This window comes from Cydia amplana, chromosome 10 (assembly GCF_948474715.1).
Source record: "Cydia amplana chromosome 10, ilCydAmpl1.1, whole genome shotgun sequence".
In the NCBI taxonomy this organism is placed as follows: Eukaryota; Metazoa; Arthropoda; class Insecta; order Lepidoptera; family Tortricidae; genus Cydia; species Cydia amplana.
The window spans coordinates 11,844,247-11,870,909 of record NC_086078.1 but is presented as its reverse complement, the minus strand read 5'-3'; the positions used below and the strand labels follow the sequence as shown (position 1 = coordinate 11,870,909).

The window sequence follows — 26,663 nt, the reverse complement described above, 5'->3', positions numbered from 1 at the left end:
CCGGTAACAGGGGTTAACTCGATCTGATACGGTTACCGAATCAAAGTGTTACCTTATCAGACGGTTACCGTTATGGTAGGGGTTTTTATAACCACTTCTAAAATAACCCTATGAAAAACCCCGGTTAAGGTAACCGGTTCCGGTCCCTGGTGTATAGTAATTAATTTACATTGCAATTTCGTCGTATTTTTTTTATCAGCCTGTTAAAGTGTACCATTGCTGGACAAAGCATTTTTAAGAGATTTTGTAAAACTCGAGCCTGCTGTCCACCAGCCCTAGCTATCATGCTTGGTCACCCTCGTCATTGAATCCGTACATAAATGGAAAGTTTTTATTCTCAATCGAATCGAAATAAAGAAATTGTGCTGCCTCAACACTTACTAAGTGGCAAATTGTCTGTCCTTTTATCGACTTATATCTGCCGAGGGTTAGTAAAGTTCGATAAAACGGAATGGAATACGTGCTTCGGGCGCTTAATTTTGGTATTTTTGTGTGATTGTGTGCATATTTAAAATTAGAAGAGTCCACGGAAAGAACATGTCTGGTCACTTTTTTAGGAAAATTAGATTTTTATCTCAAAATGAAGAGCTCTTAATGAACTATTAGTTATATCTTTTGCTACCACTGTATAATCAATGTAACACAACTTTATTTTTAGTTAAATAATACCTGGTCACGGAATTACCATAAGTTTTGACATTGTTCCAAATTTTAAAACCGCGATTACTCAAAATGTCACTAGTGTGACTAGACATGTTCTTTCCGTGGACCCTTCACTTATACTATAATGTGCTTTATATTTATGGTGACACAGAAGACATTCATTTTAACAACGTAATTATACGACATAATTATTATTCTCTTAAAATGATCGTTTTTACTTCAATGAAAATATGTTTTCTTAAGATTGACGATTCAGTCGTTCGTACTTGATTAACATTATCTCGAAGATATGTCTTAAAATCATTGATATAGAATAAAGAACTGGATACCCAATCAGCCGCAAAAAATGGCCCCACAAAAGTAACGTTAAAACAGATCACGCGTTACCTACTTTTTCGTTTAGTCTTGTTTTAAACGCTCAAATGTGAAGTTGTCAACAATTACGAAATGTGCCGTTAAAATATGTAAAAATAACAATGATAAAACAAGGAAAAAGGATGGAATGTATTTCTTTCGGTTAGTTCTTTGGATAGCATTACATAATTTATGTAATCTGGTGGTAATTTTATGGTTTTGAATAAATTAATTTGTTAGTACCAAAGAAGGGATGTCAAGGAACAAAAATTTAATGAGTCGATGTGAGGTCAATATTTTTTTATATCTTTATGTGGAATTCGTAAGGAATAATATTATGTTTATATTCAAGATTTCCAAGAAAACCTATGCGACGTGCAAAGTGGACCGCTATTTAATTATAGCAAGAGATAGGGGTGATGCAGTTTTAAACAAGGCAAAACGGCACTTGTGTGTTCGGCCCATTTCCGTGTTTCCGACATATCCACCAATAAGGGCTTATATCGACTAACTGTAAATGCTAAACCTGTCTGAACACAGTGACAACCACAGGATTTTATAAAGTATGGACTTTATAAAAAAAAAACCAATCAGTACCTAAATGTCCCCGTGCACCCGTGCGATGAGTAAATGTAGATCTAAAATACACAGTTATATTATTATAACGTTGAATTTATTTCAGGGAAATTAGTATTTAAAGACGTATACTTACTTATTAAAAATTAAATTTGTTTGAATTTGAACCACGAATTAATTTTATTTGAGCTCCCGATTAAATTAAATTTGTTTTATTTATTACTTCAATTGGTTTTTCTGTACAGTAATACCTATTAAAGTGTACCAAAGTGACTCCATTCGTTCATTATTCTCGTTTGACTTGTTTGACGTAAACACGTTACGTTTAGTGCCATCGGACTAAATTTTTTAACAGTGTTGGTACTTATGTTTGCAAATTTGACACTTAATGCTTACTACATTAAGCTCTTTTCTGTACGAAACATTTATGTTGACTCAAAATTTACGTAAGCGTTTTTATCATCAATGCAAATGGTGCGAAATGTCATTCTGCTCCACATTTGTTGACGTTTTTGTTCTGCTTTGTGTGTCTATTTCTTTTATATTAAGTCAGTGCTTAAAATGTACATGTACGTAGCAGTGCCATAGAATTAGAATAGACAAGAACAACTGTCAATCTTCAAAAGTGCGACCAAAAATGAAATGCAAGCGTGTGCGTAAATTGTCTATGTGAGATCAAATATAGTGATGTCATGTTACAACATATTAATAATCTGTCGGTGTTTGATTGCTTTATCGACTACTTTTTCAAATGTGTTATTTTAAACGTTAAAATTCTACGACATTATGATGTATAAAATAACACCTGCACTGCGTGTTGGAAAGTGAAGTTTAAATTTACTGCTAAACATCTGCACCTTCAAAAAGGGTATAACAATCGTTATTATTTGAAGTCGGTTATAAAGGTTAATATCTTAATTATGTCAAGTCAGGTCAAGTCAAAATATACTTTTTCTACTCCAGCACTTAAATGTGTCAATTAAATGACTGACAGTGATATCTAAAGCAATGTCATTTGAATGATTTGTCTATAGGCTCATAAGATGACTGCTAGCAGTCATCTTATGAGTATAATACAACTGCTTTATTTTTTTTAAAGATACAAGTTCCGATCATCTTGATTGAAAGAGGTATGTTTTCATTTACAATAATAACTCTTTTTTTTTTTTTAAATAATAACTCAATTTTTTTTTAATAAAAACTCTTTTTTTTTAATAATAACTCTTTTTTTTTGCTGCAGCTGTCATAGAAAAAGTAATGTATGCAACAGCTCATAATTGGTTCTTAAAATTCTCGGGTCTTTTTTTACAAAACTCGACTACGTCTCGTTTTGTAACTTCGACCCTTGAATTTTAAGAACCCTTATTATATCACTGTTGCATAAACTACTATTATTCATGTAGGCCTAGCAACAAGCACTTATGAATCGTAACATACTTATAAATTATCTTAAGCTAATTTCAGAGCAATTTATTGATGTTATTATTCCATAAAAATATTGGATTATGTCTTGTGAAGAAATGATTACATAGCTATTAATATACCGACAAGTTATCGATACTGTCATCTGAACATTTTGTCAAGCCCTAGCGTAAAGTAACAGTTTATGTTTTTACACAAAATATTTTAAATTATTGAGTAATATGATAAAATATTAGCACACAAAGGAAGAAAAACTTATAATTAACTATATAAACCGGCTTCTTACACTTTTTATGCTGTTAATTTGACAAAATATCGTTAAGAAAATTTCGCTCGGAATATAATTATTCCTCTGAAATGAGTATTTGCTAGGTTTATTTGGCCCCGTGACACTGAAATCCGGTACACTACAAGACACTATCTTCATTGTATTACTTTATCAAATAGTTTTCTTCCGAATTTGTGTATATTTTTCAAATTGAAAATTTCGGTGATACGCTCTTGGCCGTCCGCGGCCGTCGTCAAACTCAAAAATGGTCACGTTTTCTCATTTGTAGTCTGACTCTTTCGCACTCATGCGATGTTCATATACGTGATGGCTTCCCTTTCGCACACTTCAGCTGTCTGTCAAGCGCGAGCGCGAAAATGACAAGTCTGTGAGCAGTGCGAAGAAACAAATTGCACGTTCCTTTGTGTACTTTGATTTTAAAAGAGAATCTTCAATTTTTATGTGACAGTTGTACTGTTTATGGGGAGAATAAAAAGTTGACAGTCGACCTTCTGCTTAACGACGGTGTACACACTGTTATTCCTACCGCTTATTGAATTTAAGCTTCAGAAAAAAACAATATCAAGACCGATTTCCTCTTCAATCAGTCCCTAAATCACGAAGAGCGTGATCTGTTGAGGCGACCGCTTAAAAGTGTACTTAGGCCTGAGTGGACGCTCGAGTTGGGCGTGCAGCGGGGCGGGGCGTGCGGCGTGCATGTTAAACAAATGCAAACGTATAGGAGCGGCCTTAGTGCACGCTACTCAAATTACTTTTGAGCCCGACGTCACGCAGCACGCCCCGCCGAACGCTCCGCTTCGAGCGTCCACTCAGGCCTTACACTAATAGAATGAGATGGATGCCTAGTGTGTTTTTTACGCCAAATAAATATTTTCTATTATATTCTATTCTATTCCTTATCCTATCATTTACACGCGATAAGGGCGTCCATTATTCGTCCATTGGTTTCGACATTCTCACCGCTTGTTAGAATTAGCTTGAAGAGGTGGCTTCTGTAATTTTGTTGGTAAGACTGTCTTTTCTATTCTCGAAAGTTTAAAACATTCAACTTTAATTTCTGATCTGAGGCGAGTTAATAAGCTTTGGGAATAACATCACAGATGGCGCTGACAACCTTTTGTTTACGGTTAGTGCTTCGTTTATTTTCCACTACGAATATTTGGCAAAATATAGCAAAAATAAACTATTGCTATTTTCAATTGTAACGGTCTGGAGCGTAACAGAAAGTTTGAAAGTTGTCGACAATATTTCAATTGAATTTCACAAGTAACCAGGAGACCATGATACACACCTGAGCAAACCTTTGAAAGTTACCTTGTTAATAAATTTTACTCTTTTCCAGTTTATTGTGAACTTCGTTTTTTTATGCATGGCTGCATTGGATGTCTAACACCTAACAAATGAACACCTAGAAAATAATCTTTTTAAAATAATAGCTTCAAATCATAATAAGAACAGTTGTGAGTATATTTAATCTCAGTGAAATACTAGTAAATGTGGTAATTGTATCTTTAAAAATGAGACATCAGCATGTGACCCCGTCCAGACTATTACAAAGAAATTAATAAGAAATATAAAGTTTTAACTACCTATACTGCATAAAATAAGTAAGTAAGCACCTCCTTCATTTGTTTCCAAGTTTGGACAAATCCAAACCTAAAAAAATTAACCTACACCCTGTGACATAGATAGTAGCTGTCAAGCTCATCGTTAAAGGCTTATGGCGTTGGCAGGCCGGCTGCCAATCATCCCAATCGTTTATTAGCATCACGCCAAACACCACATTTATCATCCGAAGGACGTTTAATATGTTTCGCCTCGGTGACACACGTCAGGACCGCGATATAGAGATACCGCGCGACGATAACATCCTTTGCCGTGTAGTGTGTTGTATAGGGGTTGCCGTGTAGTGATGTATAAGGGTAGAGGAGGAGTCGAGTTCGTTCGATCTGAACCAGTGGGACGTGATCTAATCAGATTCGTGAACCTTGTGGCGGCAGGCAGATGGTTGCTAATTTGTAATTATTATTCAGTAAGAAAGTATTCACAGTAAGAAGCTATAGAAAGTTACCAAAATGTCAAGAAGTTCATATCGGAAGGATTTCATAAATTTCCTACGGGGAATAAAAATGTTCTGTGCCCCAATCGTCATTACTTCAATGATTTTTTGAGGACATTTTGACATGACTTGTACCAGTATTGTTGCGAGCGACCTCTGTACTGCAATTAAGTCATGTCAAAATTAGATCAATTTGTAAAGTTCGAATCGGCCTCTACAGCTCGGTAAGCTGTGTAAATGTTTATTTTATTTTTCACCCCGGTTTTTTCAGTAAAGGTTTAGCTAAGGGATGATTTATTATAGCCCTGGATTAAAATTCACCGCAATAAATTTCATACTTGTAGAGGTTTCAATGAAGCAGATTTTGGTTACATTTAAAATAATTTTGTTTGAATTTTAGACATTAATGAGGCAGACGAACGGGCGGACAGCGGAGGGTTAGTATAATAGGATTACATTTGGCGCCCTTTGAGCACGGAACTATAAAAACAGGAAACACTAGGTCTACCGCTTAACTGAGGTGGTTGGAGGGACTAGTTAAACTCCAGTGGTTCCTAACCTGGGGGTAATTACCCCCGTTGGGGTAAAACTGGTATTTTACGGGGGTAATAAGCTAACCTAATATAACAATACAACAAACTTACACGTTTTATTTTTTATTACCATTGGGAGGAGGGGTAAAATCAGGTTCCCTAGTTAGTCATAGGGGTGACCGGACTGAAAAGGTTAGGAACCACTGGGCTTAGCTGCGTGAAGCTGAGTTGTATTATGTTAAATAATTTAAAATATAAACTGTTTTTAGTACCAGTCAGCTACTTACAAGAAAATCAGCGCGAAAAACCTCGATAAGTAGTAGCCTTACCCACACCCTTCCTATACCTATAGGCAATAGCTTTTTTGCATTAGCAGAGCCAAATCGATCACAATAGTTTCTCAATTATTAGGGGTTAGGTACCATTGGAGATTTGGATTTGTGTGTAGGTAGGTACCTATTCCATCTCTTTATCAGATAGTCTCTCTTTAGTAGAACTTGACCTTTTCTATCGATAGGATTTCTCTTTAAAGTGTCATTCAATAGAACTTGCTAACTATGTAAACAAAAGTTACTAGTAAATTGACATTCAGTGTCAATTTTAGTATGGCGGTTTGTTTACATAGTTAGCAAGTTCTATTGAATGACACTTTAAAGAGAAATCCTATCGATAGAAAAGGTCAAGTTCCTAAGAAGTCGGGTAAGGAGAAATTTGACATGTCTGACAAACATTCAGCTTCTTACGACGCTAGAAACGACATGGTATAAATAAAGTAAGTCACCAAGTAAATCATAATATTCATAATGATTAGACCCCAAGAATAGTCCTACATATTTGTACTTATTTTTACTGTAAGCTTAAAATTAATAACGATATGTAGGTATATAATTTTAGCATTCCAAAAGCTTTTAAACATTAAAAGCTACATTACTTTTAGGGTTCCGTACCAAAAAGGTACAAAAGGAAACCTTATGGTGCGACTCTGTCCGTCCGTCCGTCCGTCTGTCTGTCACATTTTTGGTATCGACTTGGGTCGTCCCATACGTTTTTCGACAAGTTCTTAAATTAGTCCTATTCTGCTTTCGTCAACCATTCTACATTGAAAGCCAACGACGAGTGTAGAATGAGTGACGAAAGCAGAATAGGACTAATTTAAGAACTTGACGAAAAACGAATGGGACGACCCAAGATGATACCACATTTTTGACATAATTTCAATACTGTTTCCATTTTGCGTAGACTAAAGCGAACTTATTTAATCACACAAACGGGTCTACCGCGATATAGTTTCATTGTTTTTACCTTAAACTCCGACGTTTCAGCTAATAAAATCCCTATGTGTAAAAAACGCGAGAGTTTAAAGTGTAACCGAACTTGTTATAATATAACGTCAACATCAAATTCCAGTCTATTTCGATTTACCTGCCCCGAAAGCCGTCCAATCAGCGATAATGTTAACCGAGCTTGTATTCATTATTTTCGAACGTTCATTTTAGCTTTGATGGCTGATCCCGAAAATCGGGGCGGACTCATGTTTCCAATTTCATAGTCCAATAATTTAAATTCATGCCCTAGAATATCAACAATACTTTGTATCAGTTTTTAAGTTCAACTACAACCTTTAACTTTTAGATATAGTTAACAGTAAATAAGAACAAAAAATACTATACTCATCGTTTTCTTTTGGGTAGTAGTGTAAGACAAAGATAGTATGATTCTCGCTGTCTATGTTTGAAATAAGACAGTCCTTTGACAAACTATAGGTACACTAGCTACCTATCTTGTTTATATTAGGTACCTACTGGGAATATTTTATTTATAAATTCTGGTTGAAACTAGGAACTATTTTTAAATAGGTACACAATTTATTTGAAAGATTTTCATGAAGAAACTATTTATAATTTCATATTTTTTTTGTTTTAACCGACTTCATAAAAGGAGGAAGTTCTCAATTCGTCATAATATTTTTTATGTATTCATATGGTTTATTTTATAATCTCCCTAACTGTTACGTCAGCAACATTTTTTCCAAAAAGAGCAGATAAAGTCCATCATTCATGGCTTTGACATGCGTGTCGCTGCGTCGGACCTTATTTTAAACATCAATCTTCGCCCGCCATATTTGGAGCGTGGAATCATTTCGGATAAATTACGCGGTTATCACACTGATCCGCTCCGTGTGTGAGCTAGACGGCGCCATGCGCGTACGTAGCGATGTCCTGCTCGCACAAGAGCGGCGTCCGGATCGGCATCCAATGTGAAGGAATGCAATCCCGCATGAGGAATTCAATCCCGGTATTTAGCGGGATTGTCAGTCTCAGTCCCGCGGGATCCCGGTATTTGCGGGATCCCGCAAGTAGTATACAATTTTACGAATTGATACTAATTTTCAAATTAAGTATGAAGAAAACATCTCATGGCTAAATAACTGTGTAGGCCAACAAATAGTTTAGTATATTTAACCACTTATGATTATGAACATAATTACTGTAAAGGTGTGACACATTAATGACTATAAAATAGGCATTCCATTCAAAGTTCACTCATTCCTGACCTTCCTAACCAATTCCTAACCCCGTAATTACGCAAACAAGCACGAGACGACATTCATTCTAAATTCTAATTCGTTTAATAATAATCTTTACCCTATAATATTTAAACCTTTCGCGTTTTGAACCCATATTAACTCACCACGACCGACCAGTGAAACCTGTGCCGAAACGTCACTTCGGCGAATATAGGTAATAAAACTAATAAAATAAATTTCGCGATATAGACCCGTCTATAAATGTGAGCTAATTTACCCTATACAACGTTTTTTGTTGAACTCTGATAACTCCAGAGCAATATTTAAGCTTAAAGCCCTTGCTACACGGTCGCCGACAAGCCTTCTAACCGTCTGACCTTGGTCTGTCCTTGGCCAGTTTTGGTCAAATTTTGTTGGAAACAACTGTCTACACGGTCCGGGACGGACCATGGCCACGCGGTCTGAAGGCTTGTCGGCGACCGTGTGGCAAGGGCTTAATGTTATAAACTCATTAGCAGTGGCGGATTTGCCCTAAGGCCCAGTAGGCTTGGGCCTAGAACGGCCAGATATTAGGGGCACCAGTCTATATTATGGTGGGTGCTGGGAATGGGGCGGCTAGTAAGTACGAGTAGTTTACCCTACTCTTGTTATTAAATTTACACTGTTGTGAGTCATACAATAAAGAGTATACATAAGTGAATACTCGGCCAGATATGGAGCTAGCACTGTCCCACAGGATAATCGATTCCTGACGACCATAGGACGCGTCAACCCTATTTATTGACAGTTTTAACGGCGCGACAATAGGATGAGATGGCTAGTCAAGGGTTTACTGTGGGATAATGTAATGGATATTTTGTTTTAAGGACCTCTAGAATGCTGGCTATCTATATACACCATTTATTCGGTCTTTATCATTACCTACGACACCGTTTACGTAGAAGTTATTAACGGTTCTCGTTTAAAACTTCCATAACCGATTTCATGAAAGCATATTTATAGAATAGAATAGAATATAATTTATTCGTAAGCATAAGCACAGACAATACATAATATGAAAGAAAACACAAAATAAGATTAAAGTGCCACGAAATGGCTTCATCTCAGCATGTTGCTGGTGGCTTCCAGCGCTGGTCTTCCGATGAGACCATCAAGTGAGAAGAATCACGGAGGGTAACAGACAAGAAGAAAAAGACATCAAATAACGTACAGCGAACAAATAGTAAAATAAAAGTTACACAGAAGGAAGATACAACATAACGACTATATTAAATTAAATTAAGACTATTTTATACATATAAAACAAGCATCGTGCGTGCTCGCAACACTGTAATGGCGAAGTTATAATAAATTATCTTTTTATCAAATTTTAAATGCATGCGTTTAACAGTTATCGAATAAGACTGACAAATATCCACAACTTATGATATTTAATAGATTAAAGGAGACTTCCGATGTCATAAAAGGTATTAAATACAGCATGAACGTTTTTTCAACGGCTTATTTTAATTAAATTCCCTTTGTGTGTGAGATTCGCCCCGGCGGAGCCAAAGCTGTCCACACTGCTGTCCACTGTCCCGCCTGTAAGGCTTATCACTGACACTAATGACCTCACCCGTAGACCCACATGGTGTAAAAAGGAAGCTGGTTTTCCAATTAAACGAATGCATAATGAATCTGCAGGTTTAATTAAAAAAAACGGGTCTTAGTGCGAGCTGTTCAAAAATTTTCTCTGCCGATTGTGGCGATAAATATGCGGTTTAATTAATGTTGGACTTATAAAATGGATTTATGGCGTTACTTTTATTATTACTATTGTACTTAATACGTATGAAGAACGGTAAATATGGACAGACAATTTGACTGGCAGACTGACAGGTCGTGCGTGGTTTCCATGTGTCCACTTTATTTACAAAACATTAAAGTTACGTAATGCTATGTCACACCTGTCACTTTTACGAGCCAATATCGTGCTTACGCCAATGCCGAGTGGAATGATTTGAGTAAGTGGTAGAAGGAATCTAAGTATACTTACGTAAATATTTAATGCATACTGGCTTGTATGAAATGACATAAAGCATACCACTCTATACGACATTTGTTTACTTATTTTATTTCGTTTACGTAAGTTTTGGTGAAAAGCTTCTTAAATTGTCACGACTAGTAAACAGCATCACTCTGAGTAATTTATAAGCATGTTTTTCAGTTTCTTTCGCTCCTTTCATACCTATCTAGACATTAAGTATCTCAGATATAGTGCCCAAGCTCAGCAGCAGTATTTTATACACAAATGTGTACTTTATATTTCCACTTCATTGATTCAATCATTTTAATATCATGGCCCAGACAATGGCCTGGCGCGAGCTTCACAAAATACTCGGTCTAGTAAAACTTGTACTAAGTTTATGAATCCAAAATTTCTCAACTTCAAAACTAAGTATTGGGGAATCTGAGACCTCTACTTCTCTTCAAGGATATAACTTTCCACAATACCTAGGTACTTAAAATAATATATTTAATTCATTTATTTTAATGAATTAAAGGAAAATTATTGTTTGGTAGCTGTGTTAATCTGAAAAACCTTAATTACATGCACTTTTAAATATATTTTTTTTTCAAAAGCTACAGTTTACAATTGTATGGTTGAGTAATATTGGTAGGAGTAATATTGAGTTACAAAAGTCAGGTTCTAGTTTAGGGATTTAATAAATACGATACGTAATACCTACATTTGGAATATAAGTAATTAGAAGTATCTTTCATATTCAAAAGTATTTTCTTATTCACCATACGTACCTACTAGCCTGTTTTTTCGCGGAGTTACAAGTATGGGTAAGCCAAGATGAGACAAGATTTATTTTTCGTTGATGACTCGGATGAGGATTTTAATTACTCTCTTATAAGAAGTTTAATTATCTTCGCATCGAGTTTGGGCGTTTTTCTTGTGTGAATTTCATGTGTTAAAATGACATGAAAAATGTATTGGTTGCATGCGAGCGGTACCTATTTGAACATTTTGAACTTATTTTAACATCAGTGCATTTTGTTTGTACCTACCTACCTATACTTATTTATAGATTTGACCTCCGTGTTTCATGAAAGCTTGTGAATTTTAATAGAAGTGGAAGTGTCTTTCTAATATAATGTATATAAAAAAAGCTCCTAATTAATGTCATTAACGGGTCTAACGCGATTAAATTTCATTATTTTACCTTTTAGCCTTTTACCTTTTTTTTATTTTTCTAGTTCAACCTAGCTGAAACGTCGGAAAAAGGTAAAATAATGAAATTTAATCGTGTTAGACCCGTTAATGGCATTAATTATGTGTACAAAACGCGAGAATGTAGAGTGTTTTAAAAGAAGCTCCTGTACCTATTCTAACAGAGCGCCAAAGGCGCAGTGATCGATATATATTTTGCAAAGAAATCTAATTCTGGTACGCAGCTATAGCTACGCGATATAAGTGACAGTGATCAATGTCAGTTTAGGCTAATTGTCTCATTCTAAAATTTTCTGTGCAAGAGTGTGGCTCCGTCTTGGCGGATATACCTAGGGCCCATTAGTTATCCGACAGTTGACAGTTGTCGCATAACTCGCATAGTACCTATAGGAGCAGAAGTTGCTAAGCGGGCCAGGTGTTCAAAATAATCATGAAGCGACTTTATTGTTAAGAGAATAAGAGCGTGTCAAGGTAATTTTGAACACTCCGCCCGCTTAGCAACTTCTGCTGCTGACTGTATTAAGACTTGTCTCCACTTCGCACATATCCAATGGTTTTAAATCCATAGTGTGAACGCTATACTATGCGATGGCGCGATAAAAAGGTTCGGGCCTGTTTGGAGAGAGATATAAGAATATTCCTGTTACCTATTAGTATTATATTTAGTATCGAGTTTGAGTGTCTGAATGTGGCCTTATTAATTTTGCCTGGAAGTTATTTTCCGCTGCGTATGCGTGGTTAAGGCGTTTAATTTCTTCGTCTTAACGTGTCGGCATACTTGTTAATGAGTTTTTAAATAAACGTTATCAATCTTGTTTAATTTAAGGCACGAAATCCGATTAATGTTATTAAGTAACACTTAATCAAAATGCCTTTTAGTTTTAATTCAAATAGTGCTAATTACAATATCATATGACACTCTTTACTACTTTAGAATAGTTGTTTATATCAAATAAATTGGGTTTGATAGTATTTAAGCTCGTACTGTACATAAAAATGTGCATTTTATGAATGGGCACCAAAAGCGCCTAAAAGTATTTAGTTTAGGAAAAAATATTAATCAATATACAATTCAATTATCAACAACATAAACCACAAATAATAAAATATTCCATTAGGTACATAGCTAAATTGAAAGGTATTCCCTGTGAATCAACGTCAAAATGTGAATTTTAAATTGATATACCTAGGTACTTAGATGTCACACAAAAGTAACTGTCTGTCTGTTACCTCTTCACGCTTAAACAGCCGAACCGACTTAGATGAAATTTTGGTATAGAGGTTGAGGAGGCTCGGGGTAGAATATAGCGTAGTTTTTATCAGTCATCATTCCACAGAGAAGAAGTGTAGTTACTTAAAAACACAAATCACAATATTTAATGAAATGCGTAGACACACGGCAAGACGAACCCAGTACCGGAATCGCATTATGCTCTCTTAACGAATACCAACCCCTAAAAAGCAATGCTAAAGTCCTACAGCAAGACATAAAGTCTTTAAAATGGGAGAACTTTCTGTCTGTGCTCATTTCATTCTGCTTGAGCGATTAGACACAATGGCCACAGTAATATATTTATTCTCCCTTTTCACTTTGCCCCCACGGTTCGGCGCACGCCGCAGCAGACGCTTTCACGATTGCCCACGTTATGCAGTGAAACCTGGGTAAATGGAACCAGGATTATTGGAAAGAAAAATCTTAATAATTAGAACCGGCTGGGCGGTTTCCCGAAACTAAATTGACTTTGGGGTTCAATTTAAATATTTTTTCCAGTGTGTTGTATTACCACTACCTTATTGTGAACATAAGGTACACATACTGTATCTACTCTGGCCAAAAATACATTGTTACATCAATCTACTGGCATCTACCGAGTCTGATTTAATGGAATACCTTTTTAATGGAAACAAAATAAATAGAGAATCTTAAGAGATCTTAAGATTCTATTTATCCAGGTTGTCCTGTGTCTCCCTACGCATGTAAATACACTTAAGGGAGTGAATCACGTGCCTTTCAAACTTTGACAATACGCGGGATCGTTTTACGTGAAGAAAAATTGAGGACATTTCTCACGACTTGTTGTTGTACCTATATCGGGTAATGACTGGGACAAATTACTTGCAAAGTGGAGTGGATGCAAACTACAGATGGAAATAGTACGAGTACGTAATAATATAAATACGCGACACGTATGCGACTTTTAGTCTTGAAACACTGTGCGCGCTCTTTTAGTGTATGAGCACGTATGAATTTTCCTTTTCTTGAAAAGTTTTCGTGGGGTAATTTGCAAATGTGAGATATTTCACCGTTTTGTTATTTTGTGTCTTGCGTAGTTTTTACATAATGTAATCAGGAACAGTATAAGTAGGTGTCCTTACCCTTGGTTGTCGCCATCATCGAAGCTTGATTTATTGTCAGATTGTCACCTCTCTTGTAGGTGCTATTATTTTTGCCTCGTAACAACCTTTTTGAGGGGATATTTTTCAGAGGACAATGCCACGGCCGGCGTCATTATTATAAAATATTATATTTCCCTCAAGAACAGCTTTTAACATATTCGGTGAAAAATTGGGAAACATAATTTCACTTTATGTAGGTACTACCCTTATTTAGAAGCCTGCTAAAGTGGTTTTCTATGTTCGTTTCAATACCTGTTATAAATCATAAATCATTTATTTTTCGTGATAAACTAGTAATTCTACAAAAGTTACTAATAAATATATTTTGTCCGTTATGCGTTAACTCAACCTCAGTCCTATAAAGTAGCATCTTACTTACGCTCGCACTTACGTCGTGCGAGCTATGAAAAACCTCAGAGAAGACTTTTTAGTCCGTCCGCACCATTGCTTAAGTCTACATATCTCCCTGATAGCAAGCAGTGCTCTTTCAGTACCTGTAGATATGCTGTTCTTCTCTTCTGGTAAATAAGATGATTTCTGTGTTTACCTGCTTGCATCCGCACCTCCGGCCCAAACCGGCGTCCAGCCTCGACGGCGAGCACAGCGGCGGCCTGGTGCAGCCCGTGCGCCAGGATCTGCGCCAGCGTCGCCGCGGCGGCCACGCCCCAGCCCCAGCCGCCCTCGGGGTAGTAGTGGCGCGTGAGCGTGAGCAGCTGCCGCGGGTCGAGCTTGGCCTGCCGCGGCGGCCCGCTCGGCTCGAGCACGAGCGGCAGCGACCGCGTGCGGAGCAGCGGCGCCCCGCCGCTCGACCATGACTCTTCCATCAATGCATCGCATCCTGTGACCGCATCACCGGTACGCCGCACGACCGGATATCATGTCCGGCACATCACTATTCACTACACCGGGACATAAATACGAGTGTTGGTTGTGTTTTGTTTTAAGTGTTTTAGAAGCTTGCCGTTCGAGGGCCCGTGTCGTTGAAAGGAAAACTAAACTTTTAACAGCAACGACTTACAAGATATTTCAAATAAAAGAGGTAGTCGAAGCAATTCAATTTTAATCCGTTATGCCACATTTGAACTAGAATGATTTTAATTATACATTTTTGTCTAAAAGTTTCAGTTGGTGCGTTGGTTTATTAATTCGTCATTCTTGGCAAGCACAAAGACATCCGTCAAAATTGGAGACAGAATATCAAAAATTAAGTTACCTAACATACATGGTTGTACTTAACCACTACATTGTCAGGTTGATAGATGAAAATAGATCCTTCATTTTTAATCATCGTTGAAAGTTAAGCTTCTAAAACAACCAGGATGATCGTAATAGTTTTCGTTATCGTTTTACCCCACTTCAAAACTACTTGAAATGAAGTGCTGCACTAAAACCGATAGTATCAAAGTATAGTTTTCACTTCTATTTTAAAACCTCTTCAACATCTACGATAAAGAAACGGAATAAAATCGTCGCCGAGTCCATTTTGTCCACGTCGGATAAGTGGGGGATTTAAGTGTAGCGACAAATCAAGAAAACCACTGGAATACCCGTCAGGCGCGGCACTAGACGTGTCCATGCCCTTGAGAAACGCTTGACCGTGTATATTGCCTTTGCTGTACAAAGGCAAGCTAAAGGATTAAGGAATCAGAAAAACTGTGTTTTCAAAATTACACCCTACCTTATCGGATGGCGTGCTATTTCAATTACAGAGAGTTTGGATACCGCTCCAAACATGTTCCATTTCCAAATGTCATACCTACTAATAACATTTTTATTTCATTTAGAGGGATTCCTTAATTTTAATTACAGAGATATTTTAATACTAATAAATCAGGAGGTTCTTATTTATCCGAAACCGGAAGACTCGCCTGCATATGGTAAGCGATTGGAGCTATTTTAGGGAGCCTTTTTCCATATACTTAAAGCGCTCGAGTATCAAGCATCAAGCCTTGTGTTCAAGACATACCTAGTTATTCATATTTATTCAAAAGTTTATTTCATACTTGAATGATAGACAGTTTCAAATTCAAAACAAAACTATTGCTTCAGGAACTCTGCATAGCATATTTGTTACGTAGGTACTCGTATATTTAATCACGCTATATTGGTTTAACTTAGTACAAGACTCTTGCTCGCGTAACAATGAGCATGCCTACAAGGTCTGGACAGCACCTTCATAAATCTCCAGAGTCCACTGTCACTGTCAGTATCCTATTTGTACTAAATCTTCTTAAATAAGTCGGATTATTGTCCAAATGCAACTGTCACGGCCAGCAATACATCACAAGCGCATAACTGAGCGTCGACGCGCCTCTGCATATTGTATGAATACCTACACGTTCGATACGACAGTCTCCTAAAATATTTGTTATCTGAAGAGCACGTGAAGCGTTTGAGCTTTTATAAGGCCAATAACCTGATACTTTATAAGATATTTCGCATTAAGGTTATCGCACACATTCACCTAACTGAAATAAACTAGATATCAACTGATCGCAGCATGTACAAGTAGGTAAATTGGTGAAAGGTATTGGTTCCGCTTAGTAGGCAGAGTTTTGCTGTTAGCCAAATATTTTAAAAATAAAGATAGGCCCGTTCATATAATGCCGAGCGAACATGCGCATCAACGAACTGGCCCACTTGGTAGTGCCCGTAGGCCCGTCTTTACGATGTAATATATAATAATTCAATGCTGTCAGCAGAAGGGTGGTAGCAGGGCGTTTATTTATACGTAATGGCGAATTGTCAATGCCTTACTCGGTATCCTGGGTGAGCGACAAAAGTGACGTATTGTGACAAGTTGCAACTCAATTTACTTATGGAAAATTGTCTAGCCGGGTACATAGGACATATATAAGTACACTACAGTCTTTTTTAATACCGTATCGTTAAGCTACGTGTCGAGCAGCGACGTTAATCGTTCACCTACATATAACGAGACCTATGTTAAGGCGAAACGATCTCGATTTGGTCTTTATACGTGCAAAAAGATCTTTATAAACGGCTCATGTTGAGTTGGTATTAGGGCTTCCAAATACCGGACTTCTCACAATACCGGTATCAATACCGAAACTGTCTTCACCAATACCGGAATCCCGGGATCCCGGTATTGTATATGAATCGCTTAAAAATATATAGTTTTATTAAAAAGGGGAATTTGAAAGGCTCATTGGAATACCAGATATGTCCTAAAAGCTATTAAAACAATAAACAATCAATGCCGCCATCTGCAATAATTTTATTTCACACTCCAGGTTGGCAATAATTTTATCCAATTTGTTGACTTCACCTCACCGGTCACATTTGTAGTCCAACTTAACCAACGAGACTAATTTTTTTCAAATTTCCGTCAAAATTGGTTTGCCATTATTACAGTTATCAAGGGCTCTTTCTTTTTATTTTTTGATAAAATTATAAGAACTAATTATGTTAATGTTAATGTCACTATCATCATATTCATCACCAGTGATCGGCACGACCCGTGACGCACCGCGGGATTGCGAGCAGAAATCATAATATGGACATGATTAGATTATAACATAACTCTGTGATTTTGTTAAATAGAATAATTTTATTGTATGATATATATTTGCAAATATACGATAAAGTGTTAAATAAACTTATAAATAATAATTAATTATTAAATAAAAAAATGATATATTACTATGTGATTATATACCTATTTTGAACTTGATGTCGTTTTATTTAATGGTAAAAATCGTTCATCTTCCTGTGTGGAATACCTTTATGTACTACAATCGGAAATACTGACTTCCTAAAAAGACCGAAATCTCGGGGCATATCCATGTTAACATAATGATTGAGGTCATTGACACCGTGCGACACGGGTCATGCCGATCACTGTTCATCACTCACATAACTTCAGGATTCATCCACCACCAACCACCAAATATTTATCTGACGTATTAGGCAACGATCTTGTTTCAATAATATAATGCGGGCTAGAGACCAGTTAGAGTTAGACCAAGTAAAGTCTGCAACGATTTTAGTAGCATACGCAGTACGCAGTGCAAGTGTTATTTGTACGTCATAATTTCATAGAAGTTTGACCTTTGATATAACATTTGCACTGCGCGTGCTATCAAAATCGTTGCAGACTTCTTGGTCTAACTCTAGATGCGTCTGACGTTTAGTAACCTGTTTGATACAGCCAAATATAATGGATTTAAAGGGTTTATACTGCGCATTTCCCTCATTTTATTAAAATACCGGGATCCCGGTATTGCCTTTAAAAATACCGGTATTGAAAAATGCGTTTAAAAAGACGGGATCCCGGGATCCCGAAATACCGGGATCCCGGTATTGGAAGCCCTAGTTGGTATGGAGTGGATAATTATGTGAGTGTTAACCTTTACGTTACCACAGTATATACTTTGTTATTTGCATAAAGGGGTTACCTGTAAACGGAAAGCACGGAACGAAATCTAATGTGTACGGTTATGTTTACTATAAGGACGTTTTAGATTCGTGAATGTAATATATACATATACCTATACGTGAATATACCTAATGTGCTGTATTTATTTCATGCTAAGCTTTTAGTGCCGCCTACCTAAGTTTCAAGAAAAGTCAGTGTTATCAAATGAAATACCTAGTAGCGATAAAAAGTTTACCTCCAACGTGACGTGATGATGCCAAAACGTGACGAATCCTTAGGATTACACTCGATTGGGTTATATTCTACCCATAGTTTATGATCTCCTCGTACGTGAATTACTTTTATTACATTAAAGCTCTCTTTGTCTGTATTTCTGTGTTACCTTTCAGACTAACATACATACAACAGGTAGGTTACAGACATACAACGCGTCGTACACCTTCCCAAAACTGGGGAATTGTTAAAAATAACTTTAAATTCTGTCCATCTTTATCTAATGGGGATTGTGCTAATTGGAATCATTTTGATGAGAAACAACTGGAATAAAACTTTTTTATTTGGTAACGAAAGCTTAAATTAATAGAGAAATATTTCTGACAACAACTTGTTATTAGAAACCTAAACCAAACACGTTTATCTGAATAGTTACAAAGAGCTATATAATTTGTTATGTTTATGTTAGACGGATGTTTCAATTTCATGTGACCCGTACCCTAAGGTCCCTAAGTGTTAGAAAAAGGATAAGTATCATCCACTCGCAATTCTTTTATAAAAAGACAGACATTTGATAACCCGACACCGAGACCTAAAAAGAAAAGTATTATGGACTGTCATTGTAACACGGGTAAGGACCAAATAACAGGATCCTTGATATAAAATATCTTCCTGACAGCTGACTTATCTTGTTTTTGAAATTTGAACGTTACGCCTTCCTCATTAAGGTTGCTTCGCAGTTAACATCGGTAATAAGATACGCGAATTCAAAAGATACAGTTGATGTCAAGGGCTTGGAGGTTTATTATTTGAAGACGGTCGTACCGTTGTACGTTACCACAGTATATACTTTGTTATTTGCATAAAGGGGTTACCTGTAAACGGAAAGCACGGAACGAAATCTAATGTGTACGGTTATGTTTACTATAAGGACGTTTTAGATTCGTGAATGTAATATATACATATACCTATACGTGAATATACCTAATGTGCTGTATTTATTTCATGCTAAGCTTTTAGTGCCGCCTACCTAAGTTTCAAGAAAAGTCAGTGTTATCAAATGAAATACCTAGTAGCGATAAAAAGTTTACCTCCAACGTGACGTGATGATGCCAAAACGTGACGAATCCTTAGGATTACACTCGATTGGGTTATATTCTACCCATAGTTTATGATCTCCTCGTACGTGAATTACTTTTATTACATTAAAGCTCTCTTTGTCTGTATTTCTGTGTTACCTTTCAGACTAACATACATACAACAGGTAGGTTACAGACATACAACGCGTCGTACACCTTCCCAAAACTGGGGAATTGTTAAAAATAACTTTAAATTCTGTCCATCTTTATCTAATGGGGATTGTGCTAATTGGAATCATTTTGATGAGAAACAACTGGAATAAAACTTTTTTATTTGGTAACGAAAGCTTAAATTAATAGAGAAATATTTCTGACAACAACTTGTTATTAGAAACCTAAACCAAACACGTTTATCTGAATAGTTACAAAGAGCTATATAATTTGTTATGTTTATGTTAGACGGATGTTTCAATTTCATGTGACCCGTACCCTAAGGTCCCTAAGTGTTAGAAAAAGGATAAGTATCATCCACTCGCAATTCTTTTATAAAAAGACAGACATTTGATAACCCGACACCGAGACCTAAAAAGAAAAGTATTATGGACTGTCATTGTAACACGGGTAAGGACCAAATAACAGGATCCTTGATATAAAATATCTTCCTGACAGCTGACTTATCTTGTTTTTGAAATTTGAACGTTACGCCTTCCTCATTAAGGTTGCTTCGCAGTTAACATCGGTAATAAGATACGCGAATTCAAAAGATACAGTTGATGTCAAGGGCTTGGAGGTTTATTATTTGAAGACGGTCGTACCGTTGTCAGAAAGTCTAATAAGTTGTTATAATCCTCTGGATATGTGAAATGAAAGGTGTTATCGGCGATGTAATGGTATTATCGAGGACACTTCAGATAAACGCGGATCATAGAATTGTTTTGCCAGCTTATGTTCCGTTTTAATAAAACTGTTAATTTGTGTATAGCATTCAATATAATTTTCGAACTAAGAATAAGTGAAACTTGGTTGATTCTGAAAAGTCAGTTTTGGGGTATACGTTTACGTAGGTACATTTATATTGTTTAATTTCACACTAAATCGTATAAATACACTTTTGTATTTACAGGTAACAATTAACATATTGGGCCTGAAGATCAATATTCAATTGTAGCATATTTTACTTGAACATAAGTTTAGAATACCTATTCAAAGTCACTATTGAAAAAGATTATTTCTAAATTTGGATCGGTTAGATCGGCGTTACATCGTATAACAATCGTCCCCGGGTAGTCAAAAAATAGCAAAGATAATCAATTATCTGAAGTGACTTGTAACAGACAAACATAATAACAACAGACGTCTCCCAATACCTTAATAACCCCTTTACGGATCGTAAGTAGGAACAACAACCTCTGCAGGGCAACGCAACTTTTTGGCTCGCACCGATAATGTCCGCCCATAAATTGTGTTACAACAAACAACCCACTATCTATCGCGGGCTCTAGATCGGCTTCAGCCTACACAGACAATCTCCCATATACTACGCATTAATCTTTCGTATCAGTTTGTTTAGAATTCTGCACACAGTACACATACTTATACATATACACTCAATGCCTACACACAGCTAGCTGGGTAAGGTCAAATAAGCTGGAAGAGATCACTTTTTAGCGTTAAAAGCACCTAATTATGATTCTATCATTACTCTTTAATCACTAGCTATTTCTATAAACAATAAAAATATCTATGTGTAGAGTTTCAAACTCGCGGTCACCACGTGTAGGCGCTCCATCTAGTAAACCCAACCTCACTAATCAGTTGTAATATAGGTACCAATTTCTAGGTACTAATCTGTAATAACTACAACCATATTAAAACCTCACTAAATGTTTGTAGTAAGTGGTGATGAGCGGTTCCTTACGCTCTTATTATGCTTAATTGGTATGGCGCCAATATGTATATTTTGGAAGATGTATATTATGCTATACGAATCGTTGTATATGATCCATCTATTTATTGAGTAAGTGATCTATGTGCGCCTATCAACCATCTTTTCACAGTTTCCACCCCATTAAACTAGTAACTCTAACGCAGCACTGCGGTAATATTATCTCTTAACTGGGATATTTATTTGTCTATGTTTACGTGAGATAAAATATATTAAGGCTATAATGTACTCTGGGCGACGTCGACAGGAATCCACTTGTCTATTTGTGTTAAAAAATTAATAATATAACGAGATTTTCTTTAGGCAGCCCCTAGAATTTTGTCACCTTATACACAATTTTTATCACGTTTTTATACAATATTTACACGTCATAATATATGATCCATAAATTGTACGTTTTTTGTAATTAAAAATATTAAGTTATTTTTACTCGTATTTTCCTACCTACCGTACCTGCGCATGTAGGTATGTATTGTAGGTAAATACAAATCGTTTACCTGGTAAGTAAATTTGTCGCTTGAAGTTAAGTGTCATTAAATTATGATTTTATACATAAATGCAAGTAGTATAATAATTATACATATTATATGTTTCATTACCAAATCTCAATAAATCCTTCATTATACAATTTCAATCAAAACATCGGTAAATAAGACTTGTCGATGTTTTCTATAGAAATTCTGATAAATAGGTCCTTATTGCATATGAAGCATAAGGACCCTTCTCTGTTAGAAAGCCACAAATAAATTCTGTTACCGGGATTTGAACCCGAGACCTACTGCTTCGTGGGCAGAGTCTAGGAGGCCGTTAAATGTGCCGTCGTATATCAATGTTTTGAAAGTTAAGTACATCTAAATATTAACTCTAATTTTAAGTAACTACTTCGTAATAATGATGCTAATTCCGATGGACTTACGTCTGAAATAAACGATTTTTATTTTATTTATTTATTTTACTTCACTGCAGCGGTCTCCCGGTCCTTTCCGGCGGCGATGCTGTATACAATTTTATTACGGATCGAGTTGAATTTTTTGATGTATTGTAGGCACATCAACTTCTCTTAAACGTGCATTTAAAAGTCATTAATATTTACGACTCACATTTATACGAGGGTGACTTTAATTTATGGCGGATTCGGTATTATAAAATGTTCGTCATATTGCTGACGAAGGACAGGCTAAATTTATGAATAAGGAGACCATTGAAAGTGATTAAAAAATGTAAAACGTCAAGATGATTTTGAACACCTCGCCCGCTTAGCAACTTCTGCTGCTGACTGTACAGTCGCGTTCATAAATAATTCCGCGAACTAAGTGATAAAAATGATCTGGTCACGATTGTACAACTGATGTTGTGACTGTTGACAAGAAAAGTATGCAGTATGTAAAAACAAATCAACCAGCTAATCTAATATCAGTTTGAACGTTTAACTTCCCTATGATCATAGATAATGGCACGTTTACATATAAACACACAATAATAAGCGGTGTCATTACACTCTGACCTCGAACGTCGAAAGCTATCATCCGATTGATGAGATAATAGCAACTTGATCGAGAGTCTGATGCCACAGTTAAGGTTCCATGGTTTACCAGTGCTTTAACTCTTGGCAATCGATTCACGGTTCGGTTCACTATTAAGTACTAGTACTATCTACTATTTACAGTAATCTACAAATTAGCAATTCTATGGTATACAAATCGTAGAGTTATTTAACGAATGATTTAAGGTATTTTCAAGTCAACCAGCTAATTGACACCAGACAGCGTAACTCCGATTTAAAATCAAAGAAGGGATAATGATAAGGGATTAGGTGTAGTAAGAAAAGAAGTAAGTAGATCAAGAGCTTTGGTAAGTAGTTGTAGATCACGGATAAGTACCTAGTGTTAGACAGAGAGGGCCCCAAATCAACTGGCCAAGTCTGGACTGAGATACGAGTACCATATTGCTATTCATAAATTACGTCATTTCAAATTGGGGGCGGGGGGGGGGGGGTCTGGACATCGGACATCATGATAGCATGGCGTAGGAGGAAACGGGGTCATTCGAAGCATGATGTTTGGATGATTTTAGGGGGGGGGTGGAGGTTACTTATACGGGGGGTTACCGATCGACGCACGAGTGGGTAATAATTCTAATCTTGATGAAGATTATCTGGAATAGATATGTACTATCAAGGAATTCATTTCAGTACGATTTCGTGCCAGTCATCATACCATTAAATGACACATTTGATTTTATCGCAATGAAATAAACCTAGTGCTGAATATATTACTGATAAATGATAATCATTGAAATTTTAACTATGAGTGTCACGATGACGTTAACAACAATAAAATCATAAAAATATGTAAGGCTAAAGTTTGTCTGTAAATGACTTAGATTTATGTACAAAGTTACCAACAGGACGACAGGCAATTCATTTGACCCTAAAGATTAAGGTTAGTTTTAACTAAACAAAAACCGGCCAAGTGCGAGTCGGACTCGCGCACGGAGGGTTCCGCACCATCAATAAAAAATAGAGCAAAAAAAATCGTGTTTGTTGTATGGGAGCCCCCCTTAAATATTTATTTTATTTTATTTTTAGTATTTGTAATTATAGCGGCATCAGAGATACATCATTTGTGAAAATTTCAACTGTCTAGCTATCGCGGTTCATGAGATACAGCCGGACGGACGGACGGACGGACGGACAGCGAAGTCTTAGTAATAGGGTCCCGTTTTTTACCCTTTGGGTACGTAACCCTACAAACGGATGCCTTATTACCTTCATAAAAAAAAATAGGGCAGACAAGTCACTACTTATCTTAAACGTGTAGTCGTTATCAACAGCGTTAATTGTATTAATTATGTCGTAACGATTACAGGTACTTCATGATAACTGATCAACAAGCATAATATCAGTTACAATTGCTAGCTGCCCAGGAAAGTCGTGTCAAATAAATATACCATGGCAAAAGGAGTGGAACAATTGAAGATATTTCTTCAAAATATTGCAAAAAAAGAGAATTATCTACTCAGTAAAATCGACATTAAACCAATCTCCTCTGGAGGAGCCAACTACACCACAGATTTATACTTGGCCACGATTTCAGAACCTCTAAAACCGGATATAAATATTTTTGCCAAAGCCGCCAATTTGAATGAGGACGCAAGAAAAAACAATGACTTCCTCGCCAGGGTATACGAAACAGAAGCACTTTTTTACTCTGAAGTGGCCGTAAACTTCGAAAGACTTTACAATAAGTGCCAAGTTCCTGTAGAAAATAGGTTATTAATACCTAAATATTACGGGCACTTATTAGTCCCTTATGAGGAGCTTCTAGTTCTGGAAAATCTTGAAGCAAAAGGATTTAAGAGCTTTGATAGAATGAAGACTTTCAATTGGGATTATGCATCAACAGCTGTTACGCAGTTGGCTAAATTTCATGCTCTTGGACTAGCATTGCGTGATGAAAATCCTCATGAGTTCACAAGACTAGTTGGCAATTTTAAATTTGATTTTTCCGAGAGCCAAGAAATGATGGACATCTTTTTAAAAGCGGCGCTTGAGAATGGATGTGAAGGCTTGAACGGTGATCATAAGGAACGACTGCAAAAGTTTTTCGCTTCGGAGAATATAGCGATGCTGATGACAACGATGTCGAAAGACGAATCATTTTTGATTCATGGAGATTATAGACCAAGTAATTTGATGCACAGGCGTCACAACGGAAAGCTGGAGATAATCCTTCTAGACTACCAGACCCTGAGGGGTGGAAACCCAGTAGGCGACCTGATGCATTTCGTCTTCTCTGGCTCTGATGAGGAGTTCCGTCGTCTGCACTACCAACGGCTGATGGACCACTATTTCACGCAACTGACCTTGGCGTTGCAGCTGCTTAATGTGGATGTAGAGAAGATGTATCCTAGGGAAACCTTTGATGCAGACCTAATTAAGATGAGACCCTTAGGTTTGTTACTGGGTCTATCTATGGCGGGGATGATAACAGTGGCCCCAGAAGAAGCGCCCAAGATGGATGGAGACCTATCCAAAATGCATGTCAAACTCAACCAGCTCGCTCTGGAACGCATACATGGGATCGTCAAAGACTACGTTCGATGGGGAGTTTTGTAAAGAGTGCTTAATAAATTTAATGAGGATTTAAGGTATAAAAAAAAGTTAAAAGTGATTTCCGTCATTCATGATGCAAATAAATGGATGGTCTGTGTATTTTTTGTGTTTCTCTTCTTTCTGCGGATATTTGCGTCTCGATGGCATAGAAAAGTCACTACTGCTACTGCAAGATATTTATACCGTATATAAATTACGCCCGGTACCTACATCCGTCACGATCTGTAACGTGAGGTTTTTTACTTGAAAGCTATTCATATCTGATTTTAAGGTGCGCGTTGTTAATAGGAGCAAATTTTATATACGATGTGTTTGAACTTTGATTGAAATATTTACTGGCTAAGATTTGTAAGCATCCGGTTACAATGTTAAACAAACAAATAAATGGGCAAATTTTAGACAAAAAATGCCTAGATGAAGATAATATTTCCACCCCCTATTTTATCTTTCTCTGAACCCACTTCACCTTAATCAGAAATATCATTAGGTTTCTATTGCAAAAAGTAAATTTACTTTATGACTTAGGTAGCTGATGACAAAAATCTTGTTTGTGAGTATAAAATAGTTTTTCATAGCTCAGTAACTAACGCGCTGTATTCAATCTTGTACACCATTCGTTTTGTAAAAATGGCAAAGAATTCTTTAAAGAATTTCGTCTTCGTTTTTACTTAATTATTTTCTTTTGTGTAAAATATTAAATAATTAAATATGTAACTGTTAAATATCGCCTCGATTTTGAAACTTGAATGGATATTTGAAAATTTTGATGTAGGTAATGGTTGTGTTAATTGATAACTAGGTAATTTTATATTTTTTGTTATTTTATTGTATAAATGTAGTCGCAAAGCAAAAGCTGATGCAGGTTATATAAAA

General features: G+C 36.4%; 3 protein-coding genes across 5 annotated transcripts in view; 2 read left to right on the top strand and 1 right to left on the bottom strand.

The window, feature by feature from the left end:
- The window catches only part of LOC134651308 (hornerin-like), a 215,213-nt gene that overhangs the window by 53,298 nt on the left and 135,252 nt on the right, over positions 1–26,663 (top strand). The window lies entirely within an intron of this gene.
- The window catches only part of LOC134651321 (monocarboxylate transporter 10-like), a 187,261-nt gene that overhangs the window by 34,039 nt on the left and 126,559 nt on the right, over positions 1–26,663 (bottom strand). Inside the window, exon 2 of one of the 3 annotated variants that reach the window (XM_063506382.1) lies at positions 14,588–14,939. The exons of 1 other annotated variant lie outside the window; for it this stretch is intronic. In XM_063506382.1, coding sequence (XP_063362452.1) covers positions 14,588–14,864 — 277 coding nt within the window. In that variant the 5' untranslated portion in view covers positions 14,865–14,939. Of the gene's footprint in view, positions 1–14,587; positions 15,009–26,663 lie in introns of those variants that run through there. One more of the 3 variants, XM_063506381.1, reaches the window with a different exon arrangement.
- Positions 24,605–25,830, top strand: LOC134651567 (uncharacterized). The gene has a single exon (XM_063506672.1). The coding sequence runs from the start codon at positions 24,627–24,629 to the stop codon at positions 25,791–25,793; it is 1,167 nt and encodes a 388-aa protein (XP_063362742.1). The 5' UTR covers positions 24,605–24,626; the 3' UTR covers positions 25,794–25,830.

Excerpts from the sequence above, each read along its gene's own strand:
- LOC134651567 (XM_063506672.1), top strand. The coding sequence starts at position 24,627 with ATGGCAAAAGGAGTGGAACAATTGAAGATATTTCTTCAAAATATTGCA.